A 21,971-nucleotide genomic window follows, 5' to 3' on the forward strand; every position below is an offset into this window, starting at 1 on the left:
ACCACAGATGGTTGGTAAATGGACACACCTGTTCTGAGCTACGCACACCTGTGGGAGGAGGCCGAGACTCACCCATTCTAGGGGTAGACTTGAGACACGGCTGCCACAGAGAACGAGGTTCACAGGGAGAATCTAACACATGCACCTGAGGGGAAGGTTGCCGAGAGGCATACCTGAGGAAGGAGTGGCCCATGCCCAGGGGCACCGGGCTAGAGGAGGCAGAGCGGGAGCCAGTGCCTGAGTGGATGGCTGAATCAATGGAGATGGTCATGGGAGCATTGCAGAAGGGAGAAGCAGCCATGTCTTCCACCCCTCCAGAGGGAGACATAAGCTCCTCTTCCAAATCCAGCTCCAATGAGGAGTGGTCTGGCAACAGCTGATGTCTGTAAAGTACCAGTGCTACGGTTATGTGAACCAACTTAGCATCAAATCAAATGACATAGTACTGCCATATGACAGACAGATTGAAATTATACTCAACTTTCCTTGTAGTGGATTTTTTTCAAATAACGTAGAGTAAACTATTCAGCAAAGTTTGAAACATCATAATTTACACTCAGCTAATAATTAATACTGAAAAGCACCAAACCAACCTTCTAAACTCAATCTTATATTCCTCAAAGCCTTCCAGCTCTGTCAAGCTGCATGTCCAGAGAATATATAGAATTAATACCAACAAATAAAAATAAAAAAATCATTGGTGTTGATGCAGACAGCTTGCTATCGGCTACTGGCTGCATAAAGTAACACATCCAGCAGCAGCAGCCCAATATTTGACATCCCTCATGATAACCTGCTGCACATGATAGCATACTGTATGCTGTAACTATTGATAATAATGATGGTGGTAATAGTGATGATGACAACAAAGCAAAGAATATCAATATGCTACAAGATGTCAAACACCTGCACCATTACTGTGTAGAACAACTGTTTCTCAGTGTCTCCAAACACTACTTCTTGTTAACTGAATACTCAGGACCAAAAATACTTCAATCAGATCTTTAGTAACCTGTGATGACACCAGAGAGATGGAGGTGCCCTGACACTTGTACAGTTTAAGTATATACCTGTCTTGCGCCCCAGACTGGAGCACTTGCTCGTTGGTATCCTGGAGAGGTGCCTCATCATTATATTGGCGGAGGCACCCATTGTCCCACTCCAGCGATGGCATGGCATCATCCTGTGCCAGAGAGGAATGGAATTAATGGATAAGTATTGCAGGCCAGGGCAATGCATCTTCTGTGTAAAATGAGTTCCTCTAACACCCGTTTACTGCCATGCCCAATAACTTGCTTCCTTCATGAGCCTACCAATCCTCTCCCCCATCACCCCTCCTGACTACATACAGTCACCCATCCCATTTTTCCACCCAATCAACATGTTTAAGGATACACACGGGTCATCCATGACATGCACAACTGTCATATGGCTGGGGACAAAGTCTATAGGCTAAACTCTAGAATCCTTGACCCAGGATGAACTAAAATAGGCTTCCCAAGTAACACCCTAACATCCAAGGAAGAAGTTAACTCAAGAATCCTTGGCAACATTTGAAATGGGTTGAAGAGGTTTGAAAGAATATCATAATTAAAAAGGATAGTTCACAATTATCTCTACCTTTTCAGATATTTTTGTAGACAAAATAGTTCATGTGAGTCACCTTTAAAAAGCTATGCTCCCCTTGTTGTTGCTGAAACTTTACAGGAAATTACTAAAGTAAAGTAGCTGAAAGTCAGTATCAAATATATAAACAAGGGAATATATTCATCAAGTTTTAGAGCAATGAACAAGAAAAGCAAGTATGTGGCATGAGACCAAACTTGCACGCACTCTCACATACACCTGCTCTGCCTGTTGGTGGCTCAACCTTAGTCTTAGTTTGGAAAGCAAAGGAGTGGAGGAGATAGGAAAGACACACACAGTGAATAGCATGCTCGGTCCAGGTTTGGTTCCCAGGCAGAGTAGCAATGGATGGGCAGTTTCCTTCCATAGATGACCCCCTGTCCACCCAACAGTGACTGGGCACCAGGTGTTGCCCACCTCTTGGGTGTGTGGGTGTGATGTAAGGTCCCAGTCATACCCAAAGATCCATGAACATGTAGCTCAGAGCTCAAATAAGGGGATTATAAACATATAAATATAACCCCATGCCAAAGGGGTTAAGACCATAGTTAAGCAATTAATCACTTCACTCAGCCACCCATCCCTTGCTGCCATCAGTCACCATCCCATGGGTAAAGGATGACAAACATTTTCAAGAAGCCCCGTGACAAGTGTTCATTACCTGCACTGATGCGCGGGATGGTTCTGTGTCCTCAGAGGGCAGTTCTGTGAGCTTGGAGAGTGGCGGGGCACGGGTGCTGGTCCATCCATGCTGGGGTGAGTCCCACTCAAGAGACCCTTCAGCCTCTGACCCCGAAATGAGCTGGTTAGAACTGCTGGAGGCGTCAGCTACCCCAGCCTCCACTACCTCAGAGTCCGATGAAGCATTGGGTTTGGCAGCCTGAAGACCTAACTTGAGGTTAGCCCGAGAGCGATAAACAGAGAGGATCTCCATGGCTGAGCTGGGACGAGATTCCCCTGAGCATACAGAGTTGTCTGTGAAGGTGGTCTTAAAGCTGTATGGGTCAGGCCTGGCCACAAACTTTGTTACCTCTTCATCCATCTCAATCATGGAGGACATCAGGTCATCCAGCTCATGCTCAATGTTGTTGAAACAGGTGAATGTTCCGTTGGCCAGATCCTCCTGCACTGACACATCCAAGGACATCTCCGAGCACTCGGACGGTGCCAGGTCTGACACGCCTGACAGGTTGGAACACACAGAGTCCTCTCGCCTGAAGAAGCGCTTATTGCCCAATGGTGAAGTGACCAGCTCTGAGAGGTTGGAAGCAATGGACGCATCACGGGACATGGAGCCACGAGCAGCACGGTGACGCATCTTGTCCATGAGGTCGCTGAGAGATGCGCTAGAGATGCTGCCTCCAGGGTGGGCTTCCTCCCCCTCTGGCTGCTCCCTGCAATGCATGCACACAGAAACGTCATGTCTACAGCAATAAAATAACAAAAGTGCAAAACATTGTGACTGCAAAATACACACACACACACACACACACACACACACACACACACACAACCTGGTGAGGTACATAAAAGTTGCTTTTCAATATTTGGACGAGGAAATGAAAAAATTGATCATGACAATGAAACGCCCAAGGTTGGAATTGCAGTAACAGTGTGGTTGCTGAGTGCAAAGTTGAATATAAGGAAAGTAGAAAGGATTCAGAGGGCAGCAACAAAGTTGGTTCCAGGACTAAGAGACTTAACATATGAAGAGAGATTGAGGCGGTTGAATTTACTGACATTGAAACAGAGTAAGGAGGGAGGAAATCTGACTGAAATGTATAGTGTGCTGAATGGGATGGAAAAAGTAGAGAGGGAAGATCTAATAACATGGGACACAAGAGATTCAAGAGGCCATGGAAGGAAGATGAAAAAGGATGCCTGTGGAAGAGCTTTAAGAACAGCTTTCCACAAAGAGTAGTGGAGGCCTGGAATGACCTGGAAAAGGATGTGGTCCATTCAAAGACAATTCATGAATTCAAGGCCAAGTTAGATAATAGTAGACACAGAGACAGGACACTATGAGCATGGCTTCTTTCCCATATTATTACAACTAGGTAACTACATACATACACACACACCTAGCAAACAGAGAAATGAGAACCATGTTGAAAGATGAGAAATCAGACTGGAGAAAGGTCACAAGTGGAGTTCCACAGGGATCAGTGTTAGAACTAATGTTTTTAATATATATAAGTGATATGCCAGAAAAGTAAAGAGTTACATAAGTTTGTTTGCAGATAATGCCAAACTGTTTAGAAAAATAAAAGATGAAGATAATTGTAACGAACTGCAGGATGATTTAAATGAGATACATGAATGGAGTAAAAAATGGGAAATGTACTCAATGAAAAGAAGTGCCACACAATGAAAATGGGAAAAAGTAAAACTAGACAAAGTGGATTGTATAAGATGGGAGGGACAATCATTGACACAGTAAAGAAAGAAAAAGACTTAGGAATCAAAATGCAAGATACACTGACACCTGAGAAGCACATAAAAAAGATATTCAGAGAAACATATAATTTGCTGCAAAATATTAGGATGGCATTTGCACTACTTGGATGGGGACGTGATGAAGAAAATAATAACAACATTTATTAGACCAAGGTTAGAGTATGCAGCAGTTGTCTGGTCACCTCACAAGAAAAAGGACATAAGGAAACTTGAAAGGATTCAAAGGATTGCAACTAAGTACCTTGGATCAGTTATGTGTAAGCATGGTGGTACAGAAGGAGAGACAAGAGAGAGGGCATTGCAAGGAAGAAGGGTGGTAGGGTCTTTGGGACGTATCATGAATGGCAGAAGTGTGAGCATGGAGGTAAAGAGGGATTTGTGAAATACAGTAATAGTACCAACCCTCACATATGCAAGCGAAACATGGGCCTGGAATGAAGGTCAGAGGTCTAGAGTGCAGGCAGTGAAAATGAGTAATTTGAGGAGTGCTTGTGGTGTGAGTAGAATGGATGGAATGAGTAATGAAAGTGTGTATGAGCATTTTGGATGTGTCACAGGGGTGAAGGGAAGAAGTGTGGAGTGGTGGAAGAAGTGAAGCGACAGACTTTAAAATGGTTTGGCCACATGGAGCGAATGGAGGAGAGTAGGATGACCAGAAGGGTGTATGTGAGTGAGATAGAGGGAGGGAATGTTAGAGGACGACCTCCAGTGAAATGGAGGGATAGGGTGCAGGAGTATGTCATGGAGAGGGGTGAAAGATCCTTGAGAAACTTTGAGCAGGCAAGGAGGGAGTGTCTGGATAAAGAGAAATGGAAACTCTTCTGCCATGGCCATCCCCTGGTGGGAGCTCCTAGGAGCAGGCATCAAAGATGAATGAATGAATGAATGCAACTAAGATGGTACCAGAACTATCAAGTCTGTCAAACGAGACTAGATTAGGGGAACTGGGCTTATCAACACTGGAAGAAAGAAGAAAAAGAGGAGACCTGATAGCGTTGTACAGGAATACAAGTGGAATGGAAATGCTGGATAGAAATGATTTAATAAGAGATGGAAGGGGGAGGCAACTAAGAGAACACAGTAAGAAATTGAGAAAGGGGACTTGTTTGAAAGACTTAAAGAAGTTCAGTTTTCCATACAGGAGTGTGGATACATGGAATGGACTAAACAAAGACATTGATGAAGTGGGCAGTGTCCATATAATGAAGGAAAAGTTGGACAAATAAAAATTGGGAGACAGGACTGACCGAGCTTGAGCTCAGGCCCTGTATACTACAAATAGGTAAATAAGTACACACACACACACACACACACACACACACACACACACACACACACACACACACACACAAACTACAGTAGGAAGAACCACCTTCACATTGTAATACAATATGCATATTTGCTCTTTTCACCATGGTTTTCTCAAGTTTATTATTTATCATGATTACAATTAATATCCATATTACATAACTTTCTTGTTTATATTTAGCCCATGGCTGCCATCTCTCAATTGACCATTAATTACTTTCATTGATTGTTTGTGCACTCACCTGCCATGAGCAGACCAATGGCCATCATACTCTCCCATTTTCCCATGTTGACTTCCTCGCACTTGGCGTCGTATTCTCTCAATCTTGAAGAAATACAAAATCAAATATTATTCACTTATCATCCTCATACCTGCTTATATATATATATATATATATATATATATATATATATATATATATATATATATATATATATATATATATATATATATATATATATATATATATATATATATATATATATATATATATATATATATATATATATATATATATATATATATATATATATATATATATATATATATATATATATATATATATATATATATATATATATATATATATATATATATATATATATATACTAGTGCCTTAGTTTACAAGTGTTTAATTTGATTTATGAGCAAAACAAAATTTCAAACACTGCCTTGGTTTACGAACAGTAACTTGGTATACGAGCATCTTGTTTATACAATTTTTTTTTATTTTATTATTATTTTTTTTTTTTATTTGTTGCCAGCTCAAAGATGGGTACACGGCCTATATGGAGGCCATTGGGGTCAAATGCATACGTCCCTCCAAGGAGGAACCACAAACCCTTGCCAGGTGATGGCTCATGAAGGGCAGGGGAGGATCGTAATACCATTTTCTTATTTGTTTTGTCGAGTTTTTACAATACATCTTGATTCTACAGTCACTGCTGAGTGTGATGGTGTCAACCAAAACTGGCTAGCTCGTATATGAGGTGAGCTATGGCATATAATAAAGAAACATGTCTCACTCGAGCATGCAAGATGTGGTCCGACATGAGTGTTAGCGGGGGAGTGGAGCAGCCAATCAGCTGCAAGCTTACCAACCTGCCTAGGCGCCAGGAATCTAGCTTAAGTGAACAGACTATAGTAAAGTGGACTGGTAGAGTTGCTTCAATTGTTTATTATTTAATTTGCCAGATAAGAAAACACCCTGTGCTGTGGGATCACAGCTCAAAAAAAAAAAAAAATTCTAATTTCTATAAAAATTGTAGGACTCCCGGTGTGACGTTAAGTCTCGTACCCCTGATTTGGTTTGTCCCATCCTGATCTGTGCATGCGCGGGCTTTGCTATTTTGTCCATTTCATTCACTGCACTGTCTTCTAATAGCTTATACTAAGCTTAACTTTGATCTTATGATTGTCCTGTTTCTTCACAGTTTTCTTTGGATTGAAGGTCAGGTTTATGGGATACTCTCCATTCAATATTAGCTGAGCTACGGGGTCCATGGCAGCCTTGAATTTGGCAGTTTTACATGAAAATTAGCATAAGATCAAAGGTAAGCTTAGTATAAGCTATTGAAAGATAGTGCAGTGAATGAAATGGACAAAATAGTAATGCCCATGCATGCGCAGATCAGGGTGGGACAAACCAAATCAGTGGGACAAGACCTGTCTTCACAGCACAGTTCTCTGACAAGGTTTGGAAAAACACTCCTGTCCTCCCATCTTTGAAGACTTGATCGTGCCCACAACCACTTCATCCTTCCATTTAACTGCAGCAACAAGTCCATAATTTGGGTAATGGCAGAACAATCTGCAACAGCCCTTACTTTATTAGCAGACGGCATCATGTCGATACAGGGCAACTGCGTTGTTTACGTTGTGGATACGGGCAATCGATCTTGGCCGTGTGTAATGCACACCCAGAAAAGTTGGGGTTGCCTGTTGCCCCTACCACCAATGCGGTTGGAGGAAAAGGGCCCAGTGTGACACAAGCATTAATAAGTGAAAAGTGGTGATGAAGGGAAAAGAAAGAGATGTTATTGTTTGGAAGGGGGGTCCCCTTCCACATTGTGTATTTAGTGAAAGCTACACAGCAACTGATAGGGATGTACGTTTCACTCCAAATAGTATTTGGTTTACTTGGTTCTTGGATTTGCGTGAGTACTAATCGCTTTACTTGGTTCTTGCAATGCAATTACTTGATTGATTAAATCACACACCCCAAAATTTGGGAAATTAAATTGATGATTGACTAAATAAGCAAGAGTAAATTAATCGACTTGGTAAGTCACATTAAATAAGATCATCAGCCTCGGAAATTAAACTAACCATCGCAGTTAAAAACAAATTATGCACAACACTGGTGGCGTGGAATATGTGTGTTAATTACGGTAGCTGCTTCATATACCGACAGATGTCTTATAATCTACAGACCTTTGGCCGTTCTGTTTTACCTTGAGCAGGAATGAAATACTGTAGCTCTTTGAAAATAAGAAGAAAATTTAATATTGTTTGAGTTTCACATGGAATGTTAAAGGCATTACTTTAAAGTTACCTGTACTCAGACGAACTTCAACACTTCTCATCTCTGGCAACCCTTTGACTGCCCCCCCCACCACCACCATCCTGGTGATGACTGCTTCCCCCCCCTCCCTGCCCAGCCATCCCTGAATAATCTGCTGTCTGCCGGTTACCTGGGACAAAGTAATCATTCGATACTCTGTTTACTCAGTTTGGAAGAGTAATCAAAACTGAATTACTCGGTTTGCAGAAAGTACAGTACAGTCTCCAAGATTACGAGTTTCAAGTTTGCGATTCACCGAGTTTGTGATAGGGACCCCAAAAACTCGATTTTTATTGAAAATGAAATTGCGATATGACCCGAAAGGAAAAAGAAAAGGCTGCTAAAACTGGGTTTTTTCACACTTTGTTGTGGTCCTTGACTCCCATTCTCGCTCTTACCTGCCCCCTGGGCCTTTCCATTGGCCGCGGAAAGCATTGTGAGTGGGATCCAGGCAGCCAGGCGCATGACACGGCATGTGTGCGAGCAGCCCCGACCGCGCGCTGGGCTTGAGCAGCTGATGGGCGGCTGATGATGGTGATGGTGATGTTGAGTGTCGGCGGCGTGGCATTTGCATCGGCACGACCTGAATGGTATTTTTATCAGGGCCTGTGTGTGTGTGGCTGTGTTTATTATGGGTTTGGGCTTCCCAATTTGCCAATTCTTATTTACCACATGTTGCACAGGAAGAAAAGAAAGGGGTTCCGTGCAACATGTGGTAAACAAGAATTGGCAAATTTAGAGGCCCAGGGGGTGGGTAAGAGCGAGAATGGGAGTCAAGGACCACAACAAGGTGTGAAAAAACACGGTTTAGCAGCCTTTTCCTTTTCCTTTCGGGTCATATCACAATTTCATTTTTCTATAAAAATTGAGTTTTTGGGGCCCAGATGGGTGGCCAAGCGAGAGATGTCAACGGTTTTTAATTTTCCCCATAAGAATAATGGTTCAAAGTTTGCGATTTCAACGTTTGCGACCCGCAACGTCGACCTATTTATCGCAAACTTGGAGATCGTACTGTACTCGGTTCCCCCATCACTAGCAACTGACAGTCTCCCGCAGATAATCCCAGCTTGTAGCCCCACGATGCAAGCTGCTGGCTTTTGTTCATAACCCGAGACACCATTCATAATCCGAGACGTTTATTGATCGGAAAATTAGTTCATGAACCAATTTGTTCGTGATGAGGCAATCGTGACCCAAATTCCACTGTATATGCTTCAGGCATGACCACTGATGGGCTGGCACTTTGAAGAACAAGTAAGGGCTTTACTAAACTAATGCAATGGTAGAATCACAGGCTACTCCAGGGATATTGCCGAGACAGTGAGATGCAGATCAGCAGTTCTGAGTTGCTGACACAGCCATAGCAACACCAGTGGGCTAACTTACCACATCCTCAGAATCTGGGGTCTCAGGGCAGTCAGCCTGGTGGCGGGGTATCGCATGGCCCCGTGGTCCGCCCCTGCTGTACTCTGGTGAGGATTCCGAGGAGAGCCAGGCTGCTTGCTGACCATGCCCTGCTGGCCCACCGTGAGCCACACCTTCGCTTGGAATTCTGCTGACAAGGAAAATAATACTTCATGCCTGCAATTTTTATCAAGAAAAACGAAAATCTTCAATGAACTGTATAATGTTTAAGTAACTCATATATGGGATTATTCAAGTGATTTGAGTGGAAATGCTTGTAACATAATTAAAACATGTAAAAAAAATACTGATGATTATGACTCAATGTTCTTCTACAAGTGTCAGTGTAACAACAAGAGGTACTTGCCTGGCCTCAGCCTTGTGTCGACGACCACTCACGGAACTGGGGTGTGAGCGAGGCCTCGGAGAACATTGCCTGTGATTGATCTGGGACGAGAAGCAAAAGAGATGGTTTACACACGAATGGAAAGATGTTTGTCATGATTTATTTCAGGTAGAATACACAAAAAAATGTTAGCTAAATAATAAAAGGATAAAAATATCTTAGTAAATATACATGAACTGTAGCGCTTCACAATTTTTTTTTTTTTTTACGTTGTTGCCTATTGCGCCGGTAGGCATCTTCCCGGTGGGGCCTGATGGTCGGCCCAAGGCTTCTTCCAGGTGGGGCCTGATGGTCGGCCCAGCTCGTTCTGGCGCAGGCGAGTGTTTATAGTGGCGCCATCTAGCATTGGCTCATGCTACCCCCCGGAACTCGTTCTTGATTCATTTGGACGGCTTCCTCTAGTCTAGAGTCCGGGTTGATGGGTGGTCTTCAGGACAGCATGTGGGTAGTTTTAAGCCACTCGGCGGTGACTGAAAAATCCGAGTGGTAGCGTGGGGATTCGAACCCGCGTCATCCATCACGCGGTGAATGTGGGCCCAGTACGCTACCAGTTCGGCCACCGCCTACCCTATATATATAACAGGGACCTTCATCATTTGGCTCTACTCACCTGGTTTCTCTGTAGCTCAGAGGTGCGGTGCTTCCTCTTGACCAGCCTCTTGGTGCCTGGGAACAGTTCGGCGTCGGATTCCCCATCAGTGGGCAAACTATTTTCACTTGATGACTGTGCCTGCAACGAGGCAACATATGCAAGAACGTCACAATCTATCACACACACACACACACACACACACACACATACACGCACTATAATCTGATTTCTGCCAAGCTCCTCCCTTGACCCAAGGCTGCGCTACCGGAACAGGGTCAGTCAATCTCTGAACGTCATTTGGGAATGATATCGCGCATTTACATGAGTGTCCACAGTAGTGCTATAATTCATACTATAAGTGTGCACAACAGTGTTATAAGTCATAAATGTAATGATATTAACTAAAAGAGTTATGCAAATATTATTAGGGCTATAGGCTAATACAATAAATACACGTCACCTTCTATATGCGTTCCAAACCTCATAATATACCTCAAACGAGAGTACGTACACCAAAAACTATATCTACCAAAAAAATAAGAATTCTATGGTCCAGGCCACCAAATTTCATCCCCGATATTGTAACAGCATAAGCAGTGAACCCTATACTGTCACTGGCACAAGCCATTCTGTCATGGAAAACGTCACACTAAGTACCCAAAATGCACATATTTATTGTTTTTAAGTCATAGTATAGTGATCAAGCCTCAAAAACAAAATTGAAAATTCCCCGGCACCAGGAGGTTGGCAGGCATCATTGCCTCTGCCAGTGAATGGGTTAAATGTAGCTATAGTTCATAAACTGGGCAAAGGAATAAGGCGACCCAGCTGGTATTAACAAAAAAATAGGGAGCATGTGGAAATCATTCCAATCATACTGTAAATTTGTGTAAATTATGTGTAAATATAGTTACGGGTTAATTAAAGTGTAGTAACCACAGACTTACATACTACACTGTGCGCCAAGGCCCTGCAAGTGACGCCTCTGATCCTGGGCCCGTGGCAGTGAGTGTGCCCAGTTCATCTAAAACCGAAGACTTCACACACCTCACTCCCACCCGGTTTCTTGACCCCACCATTCATTATTAAGAAAAACTGTGACCACCATCATCTTTCTGAGAAAATTCTGCATCACACTAGCATAAATTTGTAAAAATAATGTTAAAACAAATATACAAAATCAGAGTTAAATGAAGTAGTGCATAGACATTTTCTTGCACTTGTTTCCCTTCAACTCCTTAGTACTCAGCTATTTTTCATTGCATCACATTTTAAAACACGCATCCTGAATCTACGAGCTTTCTAATACTGTTGGTGTGTGTTACACCCCGATGTATAAATATCAGAGGTGGGCACCCGCTAGCTTTGTGGGGCATTCCGCTAATCGCTAATTTGCAAATTTTCCGGCTTCACCGGTCCGCTATCGCAATTTTTTTTAGTCCACTAATGAAGTCCATAACTGTCCGCTAGCCATTTTTTAGTCCACTAACCCTTTATTGGTAGTAAAAAACATAATTTCCAATAAAATTACCTTACAATTTATATACTTACGTGCCCGTATTTTGCGGTGTATAAAGCGCATCTTTTTCATTTAAAAAATGCCAGAAAGTTATCCCTGCGCCTATACGCCGAAGGTACGCATTTTGATTTTTTTGTCTGTCTTTTTCCTCCGTAATTTTGAAGTTTGAGTAGGGTTTTATGGGTCAGCGTGACTCCTAGGCTGCCACACAACTTTGTGCCATTCTCATTTGAGCGTAGCTCACTTCCTTTGTATCACAACTAGGTAAATACAAGATAGGGGAAAGGGAGGAGGAGAGAGAGAGGATGTAAGAAGGGAGAACTAGGAAAAGGAGTGGAGGAAACAAGGAGAGATAGAGAGTATGAAAATAAAGAGACAGGAGAAGGGTGTGGGGAGGGAGGAGTAGAAGGGAGAGTCAGGGCAGGGCTTCCATTAAGACATGACCTGACTCAGGTCAGGGCTTAGGTCAGGACATAACCTGACTCTACCTTCTGCTCCTCCCTCCCCACACCCTTCTCATTTCCCCTTTGTGTGTGTGTGTGTGTGTGTGTGTGTGTGTGTGTGTGTGTGTGTGTGTGTGTGTGTGTGTGTGATTTCATATAATCTAATGGGGAAGGAGAAAGGGAGGAAGAGAATTATAGAGTGAGAGAGAAGGCTATAAATAAGGGGGTGGGAGAAAGGAGGAAACGGGAAATGAGTGGAGGAAATGGGGCGGGAAAAGAAGAGAGAGAGAGAGGGAGGGTCAGGTAAAGGTGAGGAAAAAGGGAGAGAGAAAAGGTGTGAGTGAGAGGACAAGGGATTAAGAGATAAACTGGAAGGGAGGGGAAAGGAAAAGAAGAGAGAAATGAGAAGAATATAGGGACGGAGAGGAAGAAGCCTAGGGCCGTTAACCGTAAACATTTCTGAGCATTTTAAGCACTGAATATTTTTTTTCCAAAATTGTTGTCTTTAAGTTTAAGGTGCGCGGTATACACCGGAGCGTGTTATACGCCGCAAAATACGGTATTTTATATATTTTTATATATAAAAGAAGTTTTAAAACAGAAAAATACAGAATCCTCATTACAGCCATTAATCATTGTTGTCCTCCTCCTCCTCCCTCCGGCACGGCCACTTCCCCTTCATGAGGTGCATGTTTCCACAAACAAACACCAGCTTCTCAAAGTTATCATTAGTCATATTCTTGAATTTCCCGGAAATTTCATTGTTGGCGGTTTTTGAAAGATTGCGTTAGCGGACTATAATTTTGGCATTCCACTAACTGCAAATCCGCTATTTTTTCTTATTTTTCGCTAGTGCTATTAAGCAAATCTTTTGTTAATCCGCTATTAGCGGATTAGCGATTAGCGGACTTAAATTGCGGAATGCCCACCTTTGATAAATATATAGAGGGTCAAAATTCCCTCGAAACATCAGCTGTGCCGTGATGGTGTGACGTGATAGCTTACATTCGCCTCGGCATTTGAGCAATAGCGGCGGGTCCGAGTAAACAAATGCCGAGACAAATGAACGCAATCACGGCACAGTTCACAGACTTGCATACTATAGTTTGACTCGGCTAAGCGTGCGGTTGTGGGGGGGGGGGATCCTCTTGTACAGCCTTGCCGCGTGTCTCCTAGCCCGCGATGTAGAAATTTTCTAATATAAGTAAAACCATGGCAAATATGATCAGCAAATATGCATACACATTTAATCTTAGTATTATAACGTATTGTTACACCACCGGCCCGCGCACCACACTCCAAGCACGGGCAAGCGGTGTGCCTCAACCCCAGACCACCACTCACGGGTCGTGAACACCCAGAACAGCCACAAGACACCACCACGCCAACACTCCCAAGGCCGCCAACCACGAGGGAACAAGGCAGGGCAAAGACACGCTTACGGGGCAGGTTTTCCACTTTACTCCACAGTTCCAACCACGTACAACCACTAGTTTACAAGGCACAGTAACTGCAGGCACTCAGAGGGGCACAGACACGGCGCAAGGCTCACGGAGGCTAGCAGGGGCACGGAGACGGGGCAGCGCCTGTTGACAGGCGGTTGCTCTCTCCACTCTTTCCCCCCGCGGCGTGGCTGGCTTCCTCCTCCCCGTCGCGATGCACCCCACGCCGCCGGCCATCACACAGCCCTCCGCGCCCCAAGCTAGCGCTCCCCCCCCTTACACAAACAACATAAATACACCTAAAAAATACCCCCCCTGGCATAACAGTATGAAAATACAGTTAACTTATTGTGGATAAGATATTAATAAGCATATAAAGAAACGTGGCATACATTTTTTACAGTGTTGCAAAAAAAAAGTGCTATACTTATTATTGAGTTTCCCTTTCGTTTTGGGATGTGTAAGTAGTTTCACAATTATATTTAGATTATATCGTGAAGGAATGTACGTTTAAATAAGCTGACATAAGTAAGAAAAAAATACGTTCAAATCCTCGTGGCGGTAACGCCACGAGAGAGAGAGAGAGAGAGAGAGAGAGAGAGAGAGAGAGAGAGAGAGAGAGAGAGAGAGAGAGAGAGAGAGAGAGAGAGAGAACCAACGTGGGGTTAAAAACGTGGCAGAGCTGTACTTCCGCTTATTCCTTATAGGATACCGACACAGCTGCACTTTAAGGTGAGTCTTTTACCATAGACTGCTCGCCAAGGCCCTCCAAGTGACGCCGGCCTGTGGCCTTGGGTGTGCCCAGTTCATCCAAAACCGACGAGTTCACACACCTCACTTCCACCCTGTTTCCTGACCCCAACATGCATTTTTAAGAAAAACTGAGACCACCATCATCTTCCTGAGGAAATTTTGCATCACACAAGCATAAAATCGTAATAATAATGTAAAAATACACATACGAAAATCAGAGTTATATTTATAAAGTAGGGAATACATATTTTCTTGCACTTATTTCCTTTCAACTCCTAAGTACTCAGCTGGTTTTCGTCGCATCACTCTATAAGCACAGATCCTAAATCTGCATGCTTTTCTAGTTCTGATGGTGTGTGGTACGTCCCGAGGTAAAAATAAACATAGGGTCAAAATCGCCTCCGAACACAGGCCGCGCCGTGACGGCGGAGTGTCGATCCGTGCGTCTCTTCAATAGCCTACTATTATAATCATATTGCTGGCAACGATACACTGTTTTGACCTCGTGACACCTGAAATTCTGTTGACCCTAGCAGATTTTAGGGTTGATATGGAGCACAACGGGCCTCTGTTTCAATACCCATCTCTCTCTCTCTCTCTCTCTCTCTCTCTCTCTCTCTCTCTCTCTCTCTCTCTCTCTCTCTCTCTCTCTCTCTCTCTCTCTCTCTCTTCTTTCCTTCTTTCCTTCACATGTCATGAGAAACCTACGTAAGCCAGCTGAGTACTAATGAGCTGAAGGGAACTAAGTGCAAGAAAATGTGTATTCCCTACTTCATTTAACTCTGATTTTAGTATGTATATTTTTACATTATTGTTACAATTTTATGCTAGTATGATGCAGAATTTCCTCAGGAAGATGATGGTGGTCTCAGTTTTTCTTGAAAATGCATGTTGGGGTCAGGAAACAGGGTGGGAGTGAGGTGTGTGAAGTCGTCTGTTTTGGATGAACTGGGCACACCCACGGCCGCATTCCGGCGTCACTCAGCACAATACAGGGAGATGGGGGACGAGCAGTCTAGTAAGTCTGTGGCACAGCTATTTCGAGGCAATTTTGACCCTCTATATATTTATACATCGGGGTGTAACACACACCAACAGAATCAGAATAGCATGTAGATTTTGAATCCATGGTTTAAAAAAGTGATGCAATGAAAAATAGCTGAGTACTAAGGAGTGAAGGGAAATAAGTGCACGAAAATGTTTATGCACTAGTTCATGTACCGTAGCTCTGATTTTCGTATGTTTGTTTTTACATTATTGTTACAAATTTATGCTAGTGTGATGCAGAATTTTCACAGGAAGATGATGGTGGTCTCCGTTTTTCTTAACAATGAATGGCGGGGTCAGGAAACCGGGTGGGAGTGAGGTGTGTGAAGTCGTCGGTTTTGGATGAACTGGGCACACCCACGGCCGCCGCGGCGGGCTGCGGGCTCAGCGGAGATTGGGGAAGCGCAGTCTAAATTATAGTAAGTTTGTGGTAGTAACAAGTTAACAATAGGTGAGGGCCGCCATTTTTCAGATCGTTCCAGAGAGTCATAGAGACCGCGCCACTTCTGCTGGTCTACTCCGACTTAAATTTTATCATGTAGTATCTCGTTTGTGAGAACTGATAAGAGAAAACAAGGCCTATTGCACTCAAGAAACAAAAAAGGTTATCCCAGATCCCCCTCAGAGTAGCCCATCTGTTCCCTCACCAAGGCACCTGCTGCCAACAAGTATTAATAACCTCTCCCATACCTTCTTTAGACGTATAAACCTCAGGTAAGTAGAATAATTTCTGGCTAGATCGCAGGGCTTAGCAATGATATAAGATCTAAGGGAGAGCAGAAGGTAAATTCTTGCCTTTGATTTTTTTTTTCAGTGTGGTTCATGTCTGGTTTCCCAATATTTATTTCCCTCCCCACTCATTGAGATCATGATTTTGACGGAGTGATCAAATTAAAAAGCCACAAAAACTATAAAATTTTTGTTAGATTCCAAAACAGCTTATCCCCAGAGGAACAAATAAACAAGATTACAAGAAAAACACATAAGCTCCCAACCAACATTAGGGTGATATTACACTACATGTGTTGGTGCTTCGACCAAGATTGGAATATGCAGTGGATGTGTGGTCACCATACAGAATAGAAAATATTATGAAAATAGAGAATCCAGAGAGCAGCGACAGGGATGGTGCCTGGCTTATGAGACGACAAGTGAAGAAAGACTGGAAAGATTGGGTTTGCCTGCCTTGGAGGAGGAAAGAAAAAGATGAGATCAGATCGCAATGTACTAAAGAGCATAACAACAGAGCTCACCTCATCCCCAGCAGATATGGAGTTGCTGGCATCAGCGAGGTAATGATGACCGCGTGCCTCGCTGCAGCTCGCCTCACTACGGTCCGTAATGGGTGATCCATCTTCCACCGCAACTTCCTCGGCGCACGGGCTGTCCGGCCCGAAATACTTCCCCTGTAATGATGACGGTTAGTAGCTGCCTCTGTGTGTGTGTGTGTGTGTGTGTGTGTGTTTCCGTGATATCATTCTAATATTAGTTAGCATGCAGCTACATTATCAAGATCGTATTACTGCTTTCCGATGAATCGGACTAAACTTACCCACAAAAAATAAACTATTCTTAGCATTTTTCTGCCTCATGAGGATGAATAATTTTATAGTTTTAAAACTATATTCAAATTTAATTTATTTGTCTCTGTATTAGATGCTTTGCCTGCCCAGGGACAGCATTGAACTTAACAGCATTTTCATCTTAGACGTGTCTGTGTCTCTGCCCATGGCTAGCATTCCGTCCAGCCTCTGATCTCAGTTGGCTGGGGAAGTGCTGCAACCCCTCCCCGGAAATACTAATTCCTGCCCAAAACAAGATAAAAGGTGGAGGTTCGGGTCACGGCGTGAGCCATGACCCTAATCCGGTTCTGCTGGGAGGCTTAAACACGCGGCAGGCCTTCTCAATCCGTCCGCATTGGGTGAGCCTGCCATCAGTGACGGGTGCACGACAACGCCTTATAAAGCCCCCGTCCACACTATGCATCATGTAGCAGCCATGTGATGCAGTAGTGTTGTTGAAAACAATACACTAGCATCCAGACTGAAGTGCATCACAACGCAACTCATCCTCGCGCGCCAGTCACCGATTAGATACCCATATTTCATCTCGTTCAGGTTCATAAAGTGACATCCGACACTCTCTCTCTCTCTCTCTCTCTCTCTATCTATATATATATATATATATATATATATATATATATATATATATACACCCACACACACACGCTTAAGGAATTTTGATGTGTTGCATGTAAACAGCAATGGTAGCCTAATAATATTCTAAATAGCCTAGCATCGCATTTAACAGTTATTATTTATTATGTCATGTTATTTTAATGATCATTATTTACATGCAGTAAGTTAAGATATCTTTTACATGGGTTTGCAGAGCCAGATGTGTTTTAATATACCTGAAATGAGCTATCACTCAATGAATTTGAAAAAAACACAGATCGTTCGAGTATGATGTGACCATATTATTTGATACAAGTTTGTGTTTTCGTGTGCTTGTATGTTAGATTATCGATGCAAATGACTGAGTTGTTTTTTGTACACATAAATATTCAAATATATTATTGAGAAATAAGCTTGAATGTCTATCATAACAGTTGATTTTCACGTATTCACGAACCAGAAATGCGCAGGTGCCACAGCCTTCAAAATTCCCGCTTGTTGGGGGACAGATGGAATGAAACGGACTGTAGTAGCTTTGCGTGCTGCAAAAAAGAAGCTCTTGAGAAAGAAGCGTCAGAACTTATATAATGTAATATTATAATGTATTGCTCCTCGTCCACTCGAAGGGTTTGGCTGAAGCAAGCGCTGAACCTGATGATCCAGCCATCGGAACGAAGGTCACGCAATACACCCACTACGATGGTTGGTGCAACACTGCGCGTCGCATTGAAATGGCAATAGCCCATCAGTGCGTTTATTACGCTGCATCGTGTTGAAAACCTCGTTTTTCAACACGTCCATTCAACACTGCGCGCATCATGATGCATAGTGTGGACGGGCCATGATCCCTGCATCTCGAAGGAGCAAAAGACCCCCTAGCCCCTCCTTTTGTTTTGGCGGTGGTCAGGAAGGCGCAGATGCGGCGCCCGCCCGCAGAACCAGGCCTGAGATCAACTGCTTTCCCTATAGAATCAGCTCAGAATGCTAAAGGTGGATGTACATGTACACTCTCCACACAAAGTTCTCGAACGCTTTAAGCAGCAAGCATTCTGAGATACAAGGACGAAATTTTTTGAGACACCTCTCCTTGTGTAGAACGGGTGGTAGCCCTGTGTACACATGCTCTGTGTGAAGGAGTGAGTTGCCAATGGCTCAGTACTGATAAGCCTTGTCGCTTGATCTCGATGAAATTAATGTCTTATGTAACCGTAGTATAAGCACTGATTGCGGCGATAATTCCTCGTTACAAGGTGTTTTTTCTTCTGTAGATTTACGTTATTCTGATGCTAATTTAGTAACACCGAGTGAATAAAATAATTTTGTAACCCATTCCGCTTCAGAACTATCAGTCAGTTTAAATGCTGTGAGTGACGTCACAGTCCTATTCAAGTGAGGGAATGATAATTTCAGATGGTAGTTTAAAGGTATATTTGGCAGTAAATGTATATGAAATTAAAATGTCGACCAAAATTAATAGTAAACCACATACTGCGAGAGCTTGGTTAAGTGTATGATATATGAGAGGGAGGCATTTATTTAATAATTTGAGTATGCACTCCCTGCGAACATTACACCGTTAAGTCTGCTTCGAGGCTTCGAGGCGTGTCACTTGTGGTGCCTTGTTTCTACCAAGGAGGCTTTTCTTGGCTCATGCTGCCCCCCGGAGATCGTTCTTTATTCACTTGGACGGTTTCCTCAAGAGTCCGGGTTTATGGGTGGTCTTCAGCATGTGGGTATAGTCGTTCCACGAAAATCTGGCGGGCGGGGGGGCTGGCGACTGTGGGGTGAGCTAAGCCCCGCCCCTGCCACACACTCTCAATACTTCTCGCTTCCTCTCATATGTCAGCTATTTAATACCTTTAAATGAATTTAATTAAATAACTAGATAATCTAATAAGGTCATATAGTGTTAAGATTGTTTCGTTTCTAGGATAATAACAAATATTTTGTGTAGATACCAAGACATTTAACAACGTTGTATTCCAACGATGTCAAATGTCGTGGTATTTACACAAAATATTTGTTATTATCCTACAAACGAAACAATCTGAATACTATATGACCTTATTCGATTATTCAATTATTTAATTAAATTCATTTAAAGGTAGTAAATAGCTGACACGTGAGAGGAAGAGGGAGGTGTTGAGAGTGTGTGGCAATGCGCGGGGCGATGCTGACCTTGGCTGACCCCCCCAGCCAGTGGGGCACTCAGGACACACTCATTGTCTTTGAGTTATGTGTTGGTCCCCATGGTTCTGGTACCAAAACACCAACAGCTCTCCTCCTGAATATTGCACGATCTAGCAGGTTGAAAATTGAGGGTTCTTGATACAGTTGAGGTTTGTCTATACGTTGGAGGCATGGATGATGAGCAAGCATGTCTAACTTCTAACATTCTTCCTCTTTATATGTATTAAGCGAGGTCAGCAAGGAGTGTAAAACTGAATCAGAATCAAGAGGAATGTGTGTAAAATTTGAAATAAAAATGTGCATTTGAACGTAACGGGGGGTGGGACGAGATGAAGCATTTTTGTTTAAAGAAAATTTTCTATTCGTGGATAGGATACATAGAAATATGGTTAAATGTTGTGTATGATTTCAATGCTTCCTCCTTTGCTAAATTTTGTGAAATATACATAAAAAACTGAAAGATGAATGGTGACAATTTTAGTGAAAGAAAAACGGGTGAAATAAATACACATAGTTATGTTAAATGATTAGAAATGATGTTGATATCGTAGTTTTAGTACAATGGCCCACAAATATCTGTACAATAAAGGGCACACACACACACACACACACACACACACACACACACACACCGCTCCGGTAGCCCAGTGGTAGAGCTCTGCGCTGTCAGGCTTCACAGTCTGGCAGGCTGAGGTTCGAGCCCTGCTCAGACCTGGAATTTTTTTCCACCGACAGAGGAGCGGTTACTGTCCCCCCTTGAGCAAGGGGGATGGGATGTGTGGTGTGTGAAGGTCCCGGCAGTACCCAGAGATCGACTATAATGAGCTTGCTCGAATCGGAGGGTATCTGCGGTCGATGACGAACCCAGCTCGTGATCAGGCCGTAGGTGAATTACACACACAAACACGCTAAAGCAAGCTCTCTACCTTACTCACTCAGTCAACTTCGGGTGTTAGTACAAACAACAATTATTAAGTTAATGATTTTAAGTCACAATTAAGGGACCAGCTCAGCACTAAGATATTTCCCGTCGGTGGGATAAATATCTTCTAACAGGAACGCACACCATTCACTGTTTATTACGGTTGTAAGCATTGCCTAAATACCTATGTTAATCATACACTGCATATAAAGTCAAGCAGCCTATGTTCATCAAAGAACAACCTGCTAAGGAGTATCAGTGGAGAGGAAATGGAGAAGAGAGAATGAAGGGGGATAAGGGGGCTGAAATTGGTAGAGAAAAGGGAATATAGGGGGATAAGAGGGGTGAAATTGATGGAGCAAAGGGGCTGTTACACTGGGCAAGTTTTCCGTGGATCTTCAGTCAAACCACGATTTCCGCTAGCGTGGTTCTCATTTGTTTCTTGTTATTGCTGCTGCTGACGGTGAGTAATACCGTCGTCCTTCGGTGAAATCTATCGTCGCTTTGGAAGATCATGGACACGTCAGAAAACCACGGAAATATGAGAACCACGCCAGCGGAAATCGTGGTTTGACTGAAGATCCACGGAAAATTTGCCCAGTGTAATAGCCCCTTTAAGGGAATACAAGAGAATAAGGGGGCTCAAACTGGTGGAGAAAAGGGAACATTAGGGGATAAGAGAGCTGAACTTAGAAGCAAAAGACAGGATAAGGCAGGCAGAGAAAGGAGGTGAGAATGGGAATATGAAGAGGGTAGGGGAGAGCAAAAGAGTAGAGACTATACAGAAAAGAAATAAAGAGAGAAAGGCAAAACACACACACACACACACACACACACACACACACACACACACACACACACACACACACACACACTCACACACACACACACACAGCACCGCCATCACCAGCCAGCGTCAGCAGGGCCTAGACATCAGTTACAGTCTGCCAATGTTAGCCGGGATGAGATCAAAAGGTCGAAATTTGGGGGTAAAAGTTGATTTCTTGCCCAGTAACCCGGGACACCTGGTAGATATCCCACGAAAGTCCCTAAGTATCCCTTGTGTGGGGGGGGGGGGATTCAAGATGGCGACCACATGGATGCCCACTATCAGTTAAAAC

The 21,971-nt window shown here is 43.2% G+C and overlaps 1 protein-coding gene across 1 annotated transcript in view; it reads right to left on the reverse strand.

Annotated features, from left to right (window-relative positions):
- LOC126986567 (uncharacterized) overlaps positions 1-21,971 on the reverse strand; it is a 163,825-nt gene that overhangs the window by 118,514 nt on the left and 23,340 nt on the right. Inside the window, exons 4-12 of the mRNA XM_050842833.1 lie at positions 16,815-16,967; positions 10,376-10,495; positions 9,727-9,806; positions 9,342-9,507; positions 5,634-5,716; positions 2,288-3,020; positions 1,071-1,183; positions 594-641; positions 3-383 (exon numbers count right to left, since the gene is read on the reverse strand). Coding sequence (XP_050698790.1) covers positions 3-383; positions 594-641; positions 1,071-1,183; positions 2,288-3,020; positions 5,634-5,716; positions 9,342-9,507; positions 9,727-9,806; positions 10,376-10,495; positions 16,815-16,967 — 1,877 coding nt within the window. The remainder of the gene's footprint in view (positions 1-2; positions 384-593; positions 642-1,070; positions 1,184-2,287; positions 3,021-5,633; positions 5,717-9,341; positions 9,508-9,726; positions 9,807-10,375; positions 10,496-16,814; positions 16,968-21,971) is intronic.

Source organism: Eriocheir sinensis, chromosome 62 (assembly GCF_024679095.1).
Source record: "Eriocheir sinensis breed Jianghai 21 chromosome 62, ASM2467909v1, whole genome shotgun sequence".
In the NCBI taxonomy this organism is placed as follows: Eukaryota; Metazoa; Arthropoda; class Malacostraca; order Decapoda; family Varunidae; genus Eriocheir; species Eriocheir sinensis.